At 45.8% G+C, this 15,531-nt stretch overlaps 2 protein-coding genes across 3 annotated transcripts in view; one reads left to right on the top strand and one right to left on the bottom strand.

The window, feature by feature from the left end:
• CDAN1 (codanin 1) overlaps nt 1–10,031 on the bottom strand; it is a 30,615-nt gene extending 20,584 nt beyond the window's left edge. Inside the window, exons 1-7 of one of the 2 annotated variants that reach the window (XR_014546298.1) lie at nt 9,821–9,957; nt 6,472–7,160; nt 4,647–4,868; nt 3,643–3,836; nt 3,037–3,156; nt 822–900; nt 275–395 (exon numbers count right to left, since the gene is read on the bottom strand). Coding sequence is in view for 1 of the 2 variants with exons in the window: in XM_083606252.1 (XP_083462378.1) it covers nt 275–395; nt 822–900; nt 3,037–3,156; nt 3,643–3,836; nt 4,647–4,868; nt 6,472–7,160; nt 9,821–9,916 (1,521 nt within the window). In the remaining variant the exon portion in view is untranslated. Of the gene's footprint in view, nt 1–274; nt 396–821; nt 901–3,036; nt 3,157–3,642; nt 3,837–4,646; nt 4,869–6,471; nt 7,161–9,820 lie in introns of both variants that reach the window. The other variant, XM_083606252.1, reaches the window with a different exon arrangement.
• Nucleotides 10,032–10,727: 696 nt separating this feature from the next.
• LOC310759687 (uncharacterized protein) lies at nt 10,728–14,681 on the top strand (the record flags this gene model as incomplete). The annotated part of the gene is made up of 2 exons (XM_083607294.1): nt 10,728–11,184; nt 13,184–14,681. 2 exons carry the CDS (start codon nt 10,728–10,730, stop codon nt 13,831–13,833), a joined length of 1,107 nt encoding a protein of 368 aa, XP_083463420.1. The 3' UTR covers nt 13,834–14,681.
• Between the last annotated feature and the right edge of the window lie 850 nt (nt 14,682–15,531).

Here is a 15,531-nt window from a genome sequence, read left to right as displayed (position 1 = left end):
TCTAACCCACCAAATGCTAGTCAATCTCATTATCTCACTCTGGTTTTTGTTTTGGTCACAGTGCTAGATATAGTATTTTCACTCCTCACTTAGTTACAGCTGCAGAGGAAGCTTCTACATAATATATACCAAGAGAACTAATCTGTTTCTAGAAGAGGATGGAATACAGCGGATACCATAATAGTGAGAAGGACACTGAGTAAAAAACAGTTTCAGTAACTGTTGGGAGGACATTGGTTTCACATTGTTCTTCTAGAACATGCTTAGTTTTTACCTTTGCTGTGCTGTTTTCATAGACTGCCATAAGCCTTTCATGCAAGTCAGGGGAAAAGGATGTGATCCTGTCATTCTCAGCCAAGAGCTTCAGTGTTCCTTTCTCTAAATGTGATATAATTCTGCCATGAAAAACAACAAAAAGAGGAAGAACACTCCACTATAGTATTTAGATTTGATCTTTCAGTTAAAGCCTATTCCACCGGATTCCTAATCTCTAACCCCCATTGATAAAAGCCAACGTATATACTAAACTCAAGTCATTAGAGAAGGAAGTTCTCAGATTTCTTTTAGTTTTGATGGCACTAGAAGCAAAAACACCATCTCCAAACACAACAGAAAATACCCTTCTACAGAAGTAGGGCAGCTGTTCAACTGGAACTATCTGTCAATTAATAGATGACAGAACCCAAATTTTCAAACTTAAGGATATGTTAACAGTATGCAATGTGATGCAAGATATTCCAACTTATGATAGCAATAAACCAAACACTTGAAAGTGCAAGTATATGTACACTGATGAGAACAACCTAAGCCATTCAACTTACTGAAACTGATAATCCAAGACTTTCACAGCAAAATAAACACAGTTGTGTACACTTCGAAAGTGTTGCCTCTCTACTGCATCTGTAAACAAAACAAAACAAAAATTTAAATCATCAGACAGAAAGCTGCAAGTAATCCCTGTGGTGGAAGGACTGGTTCTCTGCAATAACTCCCCCCACCCAAAAAAACCCACAGGCAGATCAGCCACTGGTCACCAACAGATCACAAAATCCCTACCTTTATTCTCATTCATCTCAAATACCAGAAGAATATCAAACATCAATTAGGTTGTGTCAATTTATCAGCCTGTTTTGGGGAGCAGTATCATAAAATTAAAGACTGCCCCAAACAATAAAATGTGTCAAAAGTACATTATTCTTTATTCAAAGCTCAAGCTTAACTTGGAATATTTTTTTTGGCAGGGGGTGTGTGTGTGCACACGTAATCCACATTTTCATGAAGACACTTATAGATTTCCACTGTCTATGCACGTATCTCAGGGGAGGAGCAGCTTCTTTCTTTCTTTTTTGAAACATTAACAGCAAGAATTCCCGGCAGCAGGATCAAATACTGTAGTTTTACTACATTTCCGGATGTAAATTATCCACAGACCCTGCAGTTTTACAGAGTAACCAAGGGGAGGGGGTAGTACCACTTAAGTGCACAATCATGATTGTTTATATGTTAGTTGCAGTGCGAATATTAAGATGAGAGGGGGGAGGGGAGGGTAATGCCAGCATTACATGAGTGGAAGAGTACCATATAGCATTGTATATAATTGTCTATGATTGTGTATTTTAAGATGATATGGGAAGAGGGTTACAAAATTGTATACTTTAGAACAATGGGGCAAATTTGTTCAGTACTGGAAGCATAAGAATAAATACCAAAATATAAGGGTAAAGTAGTCCTAGACATTACAGTATGATAATGTCTTATGTGCATGTAGCTTGCATGATTTTAACCATACATATATACTCTAATCTAATGCACACCTAAATTTTCAGAACCTGGAAACAAAACCAAAAAAAAGTATTTGCTGGCGAATGTAAATGGGCCACTGAATCTAATGTTCACCTTAATTTTCGCAACATAATTTGGCCAAAAAAGGTGAGCATTAGATTTGAGTAAATATGGTAGTTGAAATCCCACAAGTGAAATATAGAGCCAGTACACTGAGAGTGCCTTGCTTCCCAAGCAAGGCAGAGATATTTGAAGCTCTTTTTGCACCAGGAAAATACAGCACTAAAACAGTTTTTATGCTCTCTGTGCACTAGGTTTGGCATGCTCCTGTGAGATCTCGCAGGAACTTGGAAAAAGCACCCTGGGGCTTCTGGAGGCGGCACAAGGAGAGGGCCTTGCTGGGGAGCAAGGCAGAGCACTGGGGAAACCCAGAGCAAAAAGAGCTCACTGCTTTGCTGGAGTGGGACAAGGCCCTCTCCAAACACTGGTTCCAGATGCTCAAAAAGGGCCAGTTTCAAAGACATGAGTATACGGGTTTCTGCGTATACAGGAAACCCTTGGAACCAAATCCCTGCATAAGACGCGACCTTACCATATATATAAAAAAGGATATAAACGGAAACCTCACAATTTTATTTGATTTATATGCACATAAAGTACGCGGGTGGCGCTGTGGGTAAAACCTCAGTGCCTAGGACTTGCTGATCGCAAGGTCGGCGGTTCGAATCCCCGCGGCGGGGTGAGCTCCTGTCGTTCGGTCCCAGCTCCTGCCCACCTAGCAGTTCGAAAGCACCCCTAAGTGCAAGTAGATAAATAGGTACCGCTTTATAGTGGGAAAGTAAACGGCGTTTCCGTGTGCGGCACTGGTGCTGGCTCACCAGATGCCGCTTAGTCATGCTGGCCACGTGACCCGGAAGTGTCTCCGGACAGCGCTGGCTCCCGGCCTCTTGAGCGAGATGAGCATGCAACCCTAGAGTCGGACACAACTGGCCCGTACGGGCAGGGGTACCTTTACCTTTACCTTTAAAGTACTGTATACAGTGATCCATATGTGATGCACTGAATTACTATATCCTTAATTTTGAGCCGCTGGTACTCTGGAATTTCTATTACATTTTTTAATTTGTTTTACATTTAAAATTCATTAAATGAATGAATCTATTTAATGTGCACCCTCCTCTAACTCTGTTTAGCCGGTGGTACAATCTATATTCTGTTAATAGCTAAGAATCTTTATCCAATCTAAGTCCCAACCTTTATACTCTCCATTGAAACTCAGGTCATTCTCTCCATCTTCTAAAGAGGAAGTTCCCTTGGATGTTAGCAGCTGGAACACAAAAAATATCTCCAAGAAGATATTTGGCACAAGGTTTTCTGCAAAGAAAGTAAAGGAACAGAGGAAAACATGCAAAAGAACCTTTGATTTGTACTTGTACCCTGAATGATAGGATTAATCACATTAATTTTAAAACCTGAACTATATAAGATGCATTTTTAAAGGAAGATAAAAATATCTACAACTAAAAAAACACGATCTGGATGTAAGCAAAAAAGTGCTTAAATACATAGGATTTTTTTAAAAAAGGAAATAGAATTCATTGCTTTCCTTTGTACAACTTCCAAACCATTAAAATTATTTATCAGTGTTGGAAATTTTGTCAGAAATTCTATGAAAGGTCAAAAATTGCCATTTGTCATACAATAGGAAAATCCAAGCCATGATATATTTGCGAAGTCAAGGCTCATTTAAAATTTCATTACTGCTAAAAAAATTAATTTGAGGACATTTCTATGGGTTGCCATTCTTAGCATCCTCCCAAATCAATATGAACTGAAAAGCATCCACTGCCATTTCTTCACCTGCTATGCAAAATGAATAAAGTTGAGCCAGCTGGTCCAGCTGTTTCCTGCAGGAAACCTTGTTAACGTCGGCAGAGGTTACCAACTGGTTTTCAGAGGGAAGGCTTGCATTCTGACCGACATTAGGTTTCATTGGTATGCCAGAATCCAGAGATAATCCTGTTGGTGAAGATGTGGGATGCAGCAACTTGGACCTGCAATTCAAAAGTATGATATAAGAGTGGTAAGAGAAGACTGAAAAACTGCTACTCTATTGTAGTATCCAGTGGGATTCTTAAAAACGCTCACCAATTCATTAAGAAAGCAATGTCTTCACTGAAACATAAAATGTTTCACAAACGCAATTTGCGGCATGTTAAAACAGTTAAAAGATCCTTCAGCATTATGGATCACATTCTAATCTTAACACAGCACTTGTAAGATGGAAGGATATCAAGAATTAAATCATATTGACATGTGATTCTAGGAACATTGTTTGGCTTTAGCATAGGATTTCTGAGCTAGTGAACCATGTTGCTGCAGAATATGACAGAGAAAGCAACCATTTTTAATACAGTGGTACCTCAGGTTACATACGCTTCAGGTTACAGACTCTACTAACCCAGAAATAGTACCTCGGGTTAAGAACTTTGCTTCAGGATGAGAATAGAAATCGCGCGGCGGCAGCGGGAGGCCCCATTAGCTAAAGTGGTGCTTCAGGTTAAGAACAGTTTCAGGTTAAGAACGGACCTCCAGAACGAATTAAGTTCTTAACCCGAGGTACCACTGTATTCAAATTACAGCCCCTAGAAATATTACTTGTTTGTTCATTCATTCTTTATACCACATAGCTATGCAGTGTGCAAAAGCAAATCAATACAGAAAGCATAATAAAATGGGGCATGTTCACAAAAAGACAATATGGGCCATTCAGCTCTACTTCTCTAAGGCAATGTAAATCAACCTTTCTAACATCACAGATGCTTCCCTTCACTAAGCACCCCATTACAGATTTCATAACGTACCGTTCCTTCTTCAGCATCTCTCTCTCCTCCTGAAGGCTACCCGAACTGGAAGACAGGGTCACTTCTTGAGAAATAACAAGGGCTTCAGGACTTGTTCCGGACCGAGACTGAAAAGTTTGAGACTGGCCAACAGGAGTGGAGGTGAAGCACATCTTGGGCTTGGAGAAGGTTCGCTCAGCACTCACTGGAGTAGGGTTGATTCTTCTCGACGGTTTGGCTTTGCTGAAACGGGAAGTAAAACTGGATCAAGAGGATGAAAACACAACAGTATATTATCCCTCTGCTCCAATCACCTGTGCGGAAGCCAGCTGATGACACATACTACTATGGTCCTGGATTCACTAACCAAGGGCTCATCCAGACTTCCTTTTGGGCTGCATTTCCAGGCATAGGTCTAGGCTTTAAAGCTCCGTGCCCAAGGAGTGTTTTTTGTTTGTTTATTTGTTCCAGCGCTTTCCTCAGGAAAACCCAGGTTTTAATGCTGGATCAAAGCAAACAACAGTGGAGCTTTCCAGAGATTGTCGTTTCCTCCTATTCAGCGGTAAAATGCAGGTTTTCGCAGGGAAACCGCCTAGACAAAAAAAAACGAACAGCACTCAAGGCACAGAGCTTTAAAGCATAGACTTGTGCCTAGAGAGAGTAGCACAAATGGAAGTCTGAAGTGAGAAATCAAAGTATAAAACATGTAGTTTTACTAAGAAATAGTTCTGCTCCTTGTCCAACAGCAGGTTAAAAAAGAGAGAAGCTGCTACCACAAGCTTCTATCTTTCAGCCACAATATCGCTAGATATTGTCTGAGGTATTAAAATATCACAGAATACCTTGGCCAGAGTTCAGGCTTAAGAGTAATCAAGCAAACATATATCAACTTTAAACATGCTTACTTAGAGCAAAGCTAGCTTCAGAATCTCAAGGCAAGGGAGGAGAATGGGACTTAAACGATGGCATTTGGAAGGTGGCTGGCAAACAGAAGCCAAGGAGTGAAAAGGGGCATTCTAGGCCCCAGCACTGGGAGAGAGGAGCACTGAGCTAGTGCTCCCCTCCAGAGCAAACCAGAGAGACAGGAGCTGTCCACCTAGTGGGGTGGAACAGCATCAAAAGCTTCCCAGCTGGGGTGTCACGGCTGCTTACTGAGAGGAGAGAGGCCGTGGCAAGGTCAGGGCTGTGCATCCCTGTGCACCAGTGGATGCTCAGGATTGGCTCCATTAGTATGCCAGCACAGCCCTGAACTCATTGCCACCTCCTCCCCCAGAGTAAACAGCAGCAATGTTGGTGTCAAGAGGCTTACTGCTGTGGCTCTGCCCTCTGCCCACCTGGCAAGCTGCTCCTGCTCTGGGAGGGGCCATTTTTAGAAGTAGTACCTGCCTCCCATTTACTGATACAGAATAAGTAAAGGTAAAGGGACCCCTGACCATCAGGTCCAGTTGTGGCCGAATCTGGGGTTGCGGCGCTCATCTCGCTTTATTGGCCAAGGGAGCCGGTGTACAGCTTCCGGGTCATGTGGCCAGAATGACTAAGCCACTTCTGGCGAACCAGAGCAGCACACGGAAACACCGTTTACCTTCCTGCTGGAGCGGTACCTATTTATCTACTTGCACTTTGACGTGCTTTCGAACTGCTAGGTGGGCAGGAGCAGGGACTGAGCAACGGGAGCTCACCCCGTCGCAGGGATTTGAACCACCGACCTTCTGATTGGCAAGTCCTAGGCTCTGTGGATTAACTCACAACGCCACCTGCGTCCCATCTCTGACAGAATAGTAAGCTGTAAAACTACTCTCTCAATAGATACCAGTGGGAATTGAGAAAGCTTTGCATTGAGACTTACTTTGCCATTCCAGCGGCACACATGAGTGGAAATTCCTCCAAGTCATTTAGGTTAAGCTGGTCGGGTGGGGAACTTGTAGAGACGGGGCTCACTTCATCTTGTTTCCTGTGCCTCAATGAACCCAGTGATGGACTGTCACCTTTTACTTCTTCATTCAAGCCTCTGCCCGCGTCTTGTGCCACTGGCCGGCCAGAGGCACTTGCAGAGCCGCTGCCTTTTCTTCTGCCCCTCCTCGCTGGGGTAGCAACAAGGAAACTCCCTAAACTTATTTTCTGAGCAGAGCGCCTCTCATTGCGAGAAAAAATGGGGCTTGAACCAAAACTCGTGCTGGTGCCAGAATCCATATTTAGGCATTCGCTGAATGAACCCAATAAGCTTGATCCCGTAATGACAGAAGATCCATGCGATTCCAAGGCAGAATTGCCGGTGATGGGAGTTGAATCAAAGAAAAGCTGCCCTCGACTACTGCCAGACCCTGCGATGCTACGAGACCTCCTTTCGGACCCCAGCCTTTGATTCCTGTAACTAGAAGAACTTCCCAGGAGCTTGGAGTTTGGTGCTTTAGCAGGAGTAGGTGGTCCATTGGTCAGTATCCGACTAGTCTGTTCCCTTAAATAATTCAGCAAAAAAGGCACAAAGTCTTTCTGAAGCAAGTTCAGGAGGGATAGCTTGGGGTGGACTTGGTTTTCCTACACACACCAACAAAACAAAACAAACCATGGTTAATATAAACTTGATTTAAAAAGAAACAGAGGAAAAGAGGATATAAAGTAACTGATATTTTGCCATTTTTATAAGAATAAGGCGGTTATGAACATATAAAGCAAAGTGAACCAATCTGAAAAGACTAACTCCATTCAAAGGATATAAAACCAGGAAGCAAACATTCTTCACAACTGATTAAAGCAGGGAACTTATTTTTTCTCACACATGATTTACTACTGTTCTTACTAAGTTTCACCATTGTTGTAGCCAGAGACTTTATTTAGTCATTTAGCTATATAAAGGTAGACATTCGTCCCTAAAGCTTGGAAATTTTAGTATGATCCTAAGCACATTTACCCAAAAGACCTAATAATGAATCAAATGGGATTACTCCCTAGGCTGTGGGATTAGAATGCAACTTTAATGCAGCAGCATACTACTCAAAGTGGATGTTGATCCACAAAACATTGGCTGCCAGTCCAGTGACTCCACCACAGCCCATGTTGGGAGCTACACTTCAGGGACCAAATATGGTACTGGGCCCTGGCACAGTGGGGGGAAATTGGTAGTCCACATCAGATAGTTTTAGAGTAACAGTTGTAGTACATTGCACAAAGTGAGAAATATCACTGAGCAGGAGGTACATTGCCCTCTAGTGTTCCTTAGCAATATTGCTTCCATGCTGAACTGGTGATAGAAGATATACGGGCCTCATTTAGACATAATGTTGAATCATGATTTAGCATTACAAGAACCCTTGTAACTTATGCACCTACCATTCCAGCATGACTGAAAAAATAAGCTTGGAAACATTTACTTCTGTTTTAGACTAACTGCATCTTGTCACATCAAGCAAATCTAAACAAACAGTTGTTCATCTCAACTACTGTTTGTTTAAAAAATGCCAACTTCAAAGCATAATTTATAAAGCTGATTTGTTTCAACAAACCATAGTAAAGATTTGCAACAGTATAGGGTTTGAACAACACTCTCCCTATATGAACTGACCCAGACCCTGTGCTCATTATCGTGTGACTTCTCCAAGAAAGGTCTGGAGGGTGGTAACACGAGACCAGGCCTTTTCTGTGTTGGCTACCCACTTGTGGAATGCTCTCCCCAAGAAGACTTGCCTGGCACCTTCATAGCATATCCCTAGGCAGCAGGCAAAAACATTTCACTTCTCCCAGGCCTTTGGCTAATTAAGCAACCTACAGCCTTTTATACTGGGGAGTATTGTTTTTGTTTGTTAGTATGTAATAAACAACGACAACAGCACTACAATGGAAACATAAGCTTCCAGTCTCCTCACAATGGAACAGGAGGTGGGGTGAGAACACATGAACCCAATACTCTCTGTAGCTCATTTTTCTAACATTATGCCATAACATTTAGCATTACCTTTGAACTCAATCACTGAACCACGATTCTAGCAATTTTCATGCAATGCTTTTTTTATATATCTTGATCATATGATGTGACCATTAGGTGCAATAACTAGAGCTTCCCCATCAACTACTGGTTAGCATCTTCGCTTTGTCAGGGGGAGTGTATTTTTCATTTAATTGAACCAAGACAAAAGAAGTGGCTAGTTCCCATCTTCCAGCCATACACCAAAGGTTTTGAGTGAGAACATTTTCACAAGTAACACAAAAAGTTTTAATGTGAAATTCATCGTTATGAATGCAGAACACAGAAAACAGAAAAGAACCACTTTGAAATCAGGTATGCACAAGTTAGCATATGAAAACAAATACAAAAATATATTCAAACACTACTGACCCACTTTACACTAACAGGCTGTGGCATTCATCAGACATAAAATTAAGTGATTTAGACTTCAATCCTATGCATGCTTAGATAGAAGCCCCAATGAACTAAAAGGAACTTATTTCTGAATAGATCTACACAGAACTGGCTTGCTAATCACCTAGGAATCCCTAGCCCTATACAAGATACTAGAGGGAGGGAGGATATAGTATGTGGAATCTGTTGCTTTAGACAGCTTCATGCACACTCTGAACCCTGATCGCTCGTTTCCCAGATCGTTATCCAACACCGTGCTTCAGGTAGACCAAAGACTGAAACTTTTCGATGAAGTATAAGCCTGCTCTCCTGTGTGCAAGTCCCCCCTCCACGATATTTTGTGCATCCACACCGCTTTGAAAATTATGGTCGTTCACACATGTGCAGAAGAGAGGCGTCAATGTGATTTCGACTATGGCTGAAATCCTGTGCACGGTTATTTGCAACTTCCAACGAATTCCGTAGGTCTTGTTTCTGAATCATTAAAGCTGCATATGGGATGGGCTCGTAAGGGCGCACAGCAACTCAGTCCCACCAACTCCACAGCAGGGCTCTCAGGTTCAGGGAAGGGCTGCCTCAGGGGGGCACATATATACACCTGGGCTCCCGAAGAGCTACCGCAAGAGCCCTTCAGGAGCTCACACAGCGCAGGCCTGAATGCTGCAACTTCCCACTTAGCATCCCGCCAGAGGAGGAAACCTCAAGTTGTCGACCTATTTTTTCCCTCCCGCCTCCCTTTCGGAGCGCAGAGTTTTGAAGGCCGGCATCAACTCCGTTTTCCCGGAAACTTCCCGCTCGAACCGAGGGCGGGGTGACGAAAGGGCGGCGCTGCGCGTTTTACCTCCACGGCGCAGGGGCTCTGGCTCGCCTTCAGCCACCGCACGACAGCGCTGGCTGCCACCTCGTCCTGCAGCAACAGCTCCAAAACAGCCGCCATGCCCACCTCTCTCCTCCTCCTCTAGCACCACCGCGCGGGCGAGCCTCCGGGGCGGGCGCGCAAGGAGCGTGGGCGCCACCCCTCGCCGCCGTCCCAAAAGCCGCCAAAAAGCCCTAAAAAAAAAAAGAAGCCGCAAAAAAAAAAAAACCCCACACGGGGGGCGTGTTCTAATTCCCTTCTAACTCCGGGTTAGAGCGCAGCACGTGGAGGATGGGTGGGGAAAGAGAGAGGAGGCGGGCGGGCGGGCGCACTGATAGAACGCCAGGCGCGGGGGCCGCCAGGGAGAGCCAGCGCGCGCCCCACCCCGGACGCTCGCGGCCACCGCCGTCCCTCCCTCCCAGGGAAGGCGGGATTAGAGCAAGCGCCCGGGCAGCAAGAAGCGCGCGCGCGCGCCGGCCCTGCCCTGGATCCCTCAGAACCGCCAGTCTCTGGGAAAGTGGGCGTGGCTTCAGAACTCTCAGGCAGCCGCGGCCGCCGCCCGGCAAGGCTTCCCATTGGGAGGCGCGAAGGATTTAGTGGGCGGGGATTGGCGCAAATGTAAGCAGGGCGGACTGAGAGGAGGAGCCGCCGCCGAGGAGCAGCGGCACCAGCAGCGTTTCCTCTCCCCCCTCCCCTCCCGTGTCAACAAGCGGGGCGCCTGCGCCGGGGGTTTGCGCGTCTTTTCCTCTCATGCGCGGTATTTGCTTCCCGAGTCGGGCCCGGGGTTTGGCCTAGAGCCGGCGGCGGGCAGAGGGCGCAGCGCAATCGGGCGCAGCGCTCCGGCCGCAGCGGCTCCCGCCGGGCGATCGATCGGTCGGTCCGCTGGCTCAGGATGGCGGACGACTCGCCGAAGCGGCGCAAGGCCAACTTCAACGAGGCGGAGACGGAGGTGCTGATCGAGCAGGTGCTGAAGCACGAGCAGGTGCTGTTCGCGGCGGGGCCCGGCCGGGCATCCCCGGGGCAGAAGCGCAAAGTGTGGGAGCTGATCCGGCACAAGGTGAACCCGGTGGCCGCCTGCCCGCGCGAGGTGGAGGACCTGAAGAAGCGCTGGCGGGACCTCAAGCGCCGCGACCGGAGCAAGCTCTGCCGCGTCACCCAGGGGCCCGTCCCGCACCCGGCCTCGCTCGGCCTCCTCATGGCCGCCGAGGACATCTCGCCCCCCGACCACCTCCGATCCTACGCCCCGGGGATGGCCGCCGCCGCCAGCGAGGCGCTGCCCATCGTCGGCGGCATCGACACGCTCGACTTGCCCGGAGCTGCCGCCGCCGCCGCTTCGGTGGCGGAGATCGGTGAGTAGGGAAAAGAGGGAGGCGGGTAGCAGGAAGCCCCTTTCTCTGCTGCGATCCTGGGGCTTCCACCTTGGCCGGCGCCTGCCTTTCCCGCCTGCGCAGGTCGGGGGTTCCTTCTTTCACAGCTGGTGCCTCGTGTATGGGCTGCCCTTCTCACCCCACAAATCCTCAAAGCGGGGCGAGGGACCGCTCCCGTCCTCTCCCCGCTACAGAGCTTTCCCTGCTGTGCCTTTTCTCTGTCCTCACAGCTTTTGGAACAGTTGCAGATGCTCAGGATCGCTCGCCATATCCCATCCCCGCTTTCCCCATTGACTGGGACTGCGCCATAAAAAGTATCAGAAAGCTTGCCCCGAGGATAGGTTTTGGAGTCCAAGAGTCGACACGACAAGTGGGCCTTTCTGTTGTGAAGGATGCTTTCACAACGGGACAAGCGAATTATATGCTAAAGTTAGTGAGTCACTTGTGAACACAAGTTATCAAACTCAGTCTCCTCTACACTTACAGGCAGGGGTGCTCTGTCTTGGAAGTTTCACACTGGAGTCTTTTGTAGTACTACTCTAGAGATGCTGGGGACTGAACCTTATCTATTTTTTGGCATATATTATATATTGCCCTTTTAACCTTTTGCATGCATACCATGTGCTCTGCAGTCACCCTTCTTATGTTTTAATGTTAATCTGGAGGAGAAGGTGGAAGCAAGTCCATTTTAATTCAGTCTCCACTGTAGCTGAAATAAACATTGCATTGTTTCAAAGGCTAGGAAAGTAAAAAAGCAATTTGCATATTACTTATGAAAAATAGACATTCGGCCTATTAAAGTGCTTGCCTATTTGTTTTTCCAACTTTTCATTCCAAGCACAGTCTTCTAATACTCTTCACTTTTTTTGCGCATGTTATTTGCTATTAGGTACTAAGAACTTCAATCTATGGGCATGTCTACATGCAATATGTCTAGTTTGCAGCTTCAGTTCAGAATTTGAAATGCCTGCAGCAGTATACAAAACGCAGCGTTTTTCGCCACCTTCCCCGTTATAGATTGTCAGTCATTTATACTTAATCAATGTGATGACCAGCAAGGAGTATTGGATAGGTGCTGAGCATCTTTTGTCCGTCCCCGCCACCCACATTTTTATCCCCCCTCTCCTCCCAACTGCTCGGGATAGCATACATAGGGTAGTCAGATTTGAAATGATTTCACCAATTGTTGTCCTACTCTTTGTTTCCTACATGATGCTAGCAAGGCATTCTGCTCAAAAAGCTTCTTCATCCCATTGAGAGTTTTGCTTCTCTGACACAATTGTGCATATATTTCTTTTTAAAAGGTGGGAAACTGTCTAATAATAACTGGGCGCAATCTTAATCACAGACCAAGGCATGATATATAATTTAGCTCAGGGATGAGGAACCTTTTTGACCCTGTGGGCCAACTTTGACAGGTGGGTTGTCCCACCCAAGGGATTGCACAAGGCTTCCAGAGTGCCCAGCAGCCTGGTTCTTGGGAACTGCACCACAAACGGCTTAGCCAGCCCTATGTTAGCACTTGAGAAGCAAGTACCAAACACAAAGCTGGCAAAGCTGCTTTCTGCAGGGATTGGCTGTGGGATCAAGTGCCACATGGGAAAACATAGCTAGTGGTACTGTTGAATATCACTCTCTCTTAAAAAATTATTAGAAGTGGTTTTTATGTCCTTGAGCAGAACGGATGTCTTGTGCAACTTTTCTTCCTCACTGCTGTTGAAAATTGGGGAGGGGGCTCCAGCACAGATGGGGGTGCAAGGGGCAAGAGCTATCGCAATGGCAGGTGTCACCTAATTAGCAGACATGTTTCATGTATATCTTAATCGCCAGCTGAAGCTAAAAACTCAATAAAAACTCTATAGTCTAGAGATAAATTTAGGCAAGGTTTTATGTGGTTATGATAGGCTGGTAGCCAGAAGCTGAATCCCCAAAGAGAGTGAAGTCTAACCTCTTTTCTCCCCCTCCTCTATTACCTTTTTAGATTTTACAGATGATCCAGGCCCATCCCACCAGCCATGTGTGGAGAAGATGAATCTAAAAGAAGAAATAGTAGTCAAAGTCGTGGAGCCAGAAGAAAGTTCAGAGGACATGTCTGTAGTTCCTCCTAGCCAGGAGCCACTCCCTTTTTTGGGGTTGCCAAATGGAGGCCCCTGTGGAAAAGTAAAAGCCAAAACAAAAACTCAGCCCCAGATAGACCCCAGTGAAATTACAGAAGAGGATCTCCTGCAGATCCAGCAGAACCAGCTCCACATCATCCAGTCTGGCTTTGATACAATCAACCATAATCTCCGGCTGCTGCAGCAAGGCATGCAAGATCTCAACAACAGCCTCAGCATGGCAGCACATACTTTAGTGGCGATTAAAAATGTCTATGTGAAAAACAATGCTGGCCCAACCACCTTTGCTACGGTTGCTACTCAGACCACCTCGGGGTACTTGAGCCCTGGGTCCCCACTGGTGGAGGACAGAGTCAGAGCACCAATGGCTGGAAGCAGTAGCAGAAGCAGCAGCTGCAGCTCCAGCTCCATGTCGCAAGAGCCAGGCCCGTCAGAATTCCCCAGGCCCCCCCACAGAACCATTAAGAAGGAGCATCCCAATGGCTGTTACTATTTCTGTTTTGCAGATGTGTAAGACTTGAATACGACGTTACTTGAGAAGGGGCTGTTTTGTACCCCACTCAAGAGTGCGTCGTCGTCACAGAGCGGGCTTGCCTTGCCACTGTCTACACTGCTAAATCTGTAAGAGCTCCACCGCCGCCAGTTGGGGAAACCTTACATTGTAGGAGGCATAATGCTAACTGTTTTTACATTGATTTATTATGGGCTTGTATTTTAATTGTTGTTGGCAACTCTGGGCAATGTGAGTGCATTGGAAGGGTGGGGTGTAATTTTTTAAAATAACTACAGCTCTTAGAGCCCAGTCCTATCTAGGCCTACTCAAGACTAGTGCCCAGTGCGTAGGATTGCAACATTAGTAGTTATCCAGTAGGTTCTGCAGCTGGTTGATACGTCTTACATTGCATCTCCCCTGCTTTCTTTGCCAGTGGAGGAAGAGGAAATCTTGACTCATCTAGATCTTCCTGGTATTAATTTGACCTTTTAAAACAAAGAAGTATGAAAAGGGAGCAGCAAATTTAGTATCTGGGACAGAATTGATCATACATTCTGTTTTTATTTTTTAGCCAACCTAACTGCAGATTAGTGAGAATTTAGTACTTGATTGTACTTTGTTAAAAAACAAAGAAAAGCTGCCTAATACTACTACTACTGTAAGGAGCACATGGAGTTTATCTGTTGTGGGATTGGGAATGAATGTGGGTGCTGAGCCACAAGCAAAGTGCTTTAAATTTTCCTTGCTCGTCATTCTTCGTTGCTCATGTCCAGCTCCTCAAAATGCATCTTCCCTGCTGACAACATGGAGTCGTGGGGAGGCTGCCTTATGTTGCATAATTAAAGAAAATTTTCCAAAAAAGAAAGAAAGAATCCGAGTGCTGAATGTGCTTGATACTCATCAGCAGAGTGAATCTGCTCCCTGTGAGGGTATGTTTGGTACTTAGGTGCTGCAAAACACATTATTGGACCCCTGTTTTGGATGTAGTTTGAAATAATGATTTAGCAGTGCCTGATTGATCAGCAGCAAGCCTCCATCCCACACCCTCCACTGGATTATTTTATTAGTTCTGATCTGGGATTACTGGTTAGTTTAATGTATGCCCGGGATCATAAAGCATGGTTTGAGCCTGTAAAGAAAACATTAGCATTCCCCGTTCAGATACAGTGGTACCTCGGGTTACATATGCTTCAGGTAACAGACTCCGCTAACTCAGAAATAATGCTTCAGGTTAAGAACTTTGCTTCAGGATGAGAACAGAAATCGTGCTCCGGCGGCAGCAGGAGGCCCCATCAGCTAAAGTGGTGCTTCAGGTTAAGAGCAGTTTCAGGTTAAGAACAGACCTCCAGAATAAATTAAGTACTTAACCCGAGGTACCACTGTACTTCCCCTCCAGGCTGTGCCAGAGGTAGTGCTGAGCTGTGGCCCACAGCTTACTCTGTTTTACTTTGGATATATTTGAAATTGTAAGTGGAGGAAGAACCATAGCTGTCAACCTTCCCTTTTTTTGTGGGAAATTCCCTTATTCCAGTGCCGTTTCCCGCTGCTTCCTGCTGCTATCCCGGATTGTAGGATATCCTGTAGACTGTCCCCAGGACAGGTGAGGCTGCTGATCCCTTATTTTTGCGGCTGCTGATCCCTTATTTTCAAATCTGAAAGTTGACAGCTATGGGAAGAGCCTGTACATGGCATTTCCATGTAGGCTGGGAAAGATTCCTA

Source organism: Podarcis filfolensis (genome assembly GCF_964270895.1).
Source record: "Podarcis filfolensis genome assembly, chromosome: 1".
NCBI lineage: Eukaryota > Metazoa > Chordata > Lepidosauria > Squamata > Lacertidae > Podarcis > Podarcis filfolensis.
Note: the sequence above shows the minus strand (reverse complement) of the source record. Positions and strands in the feature narration are given on the sequence as shown.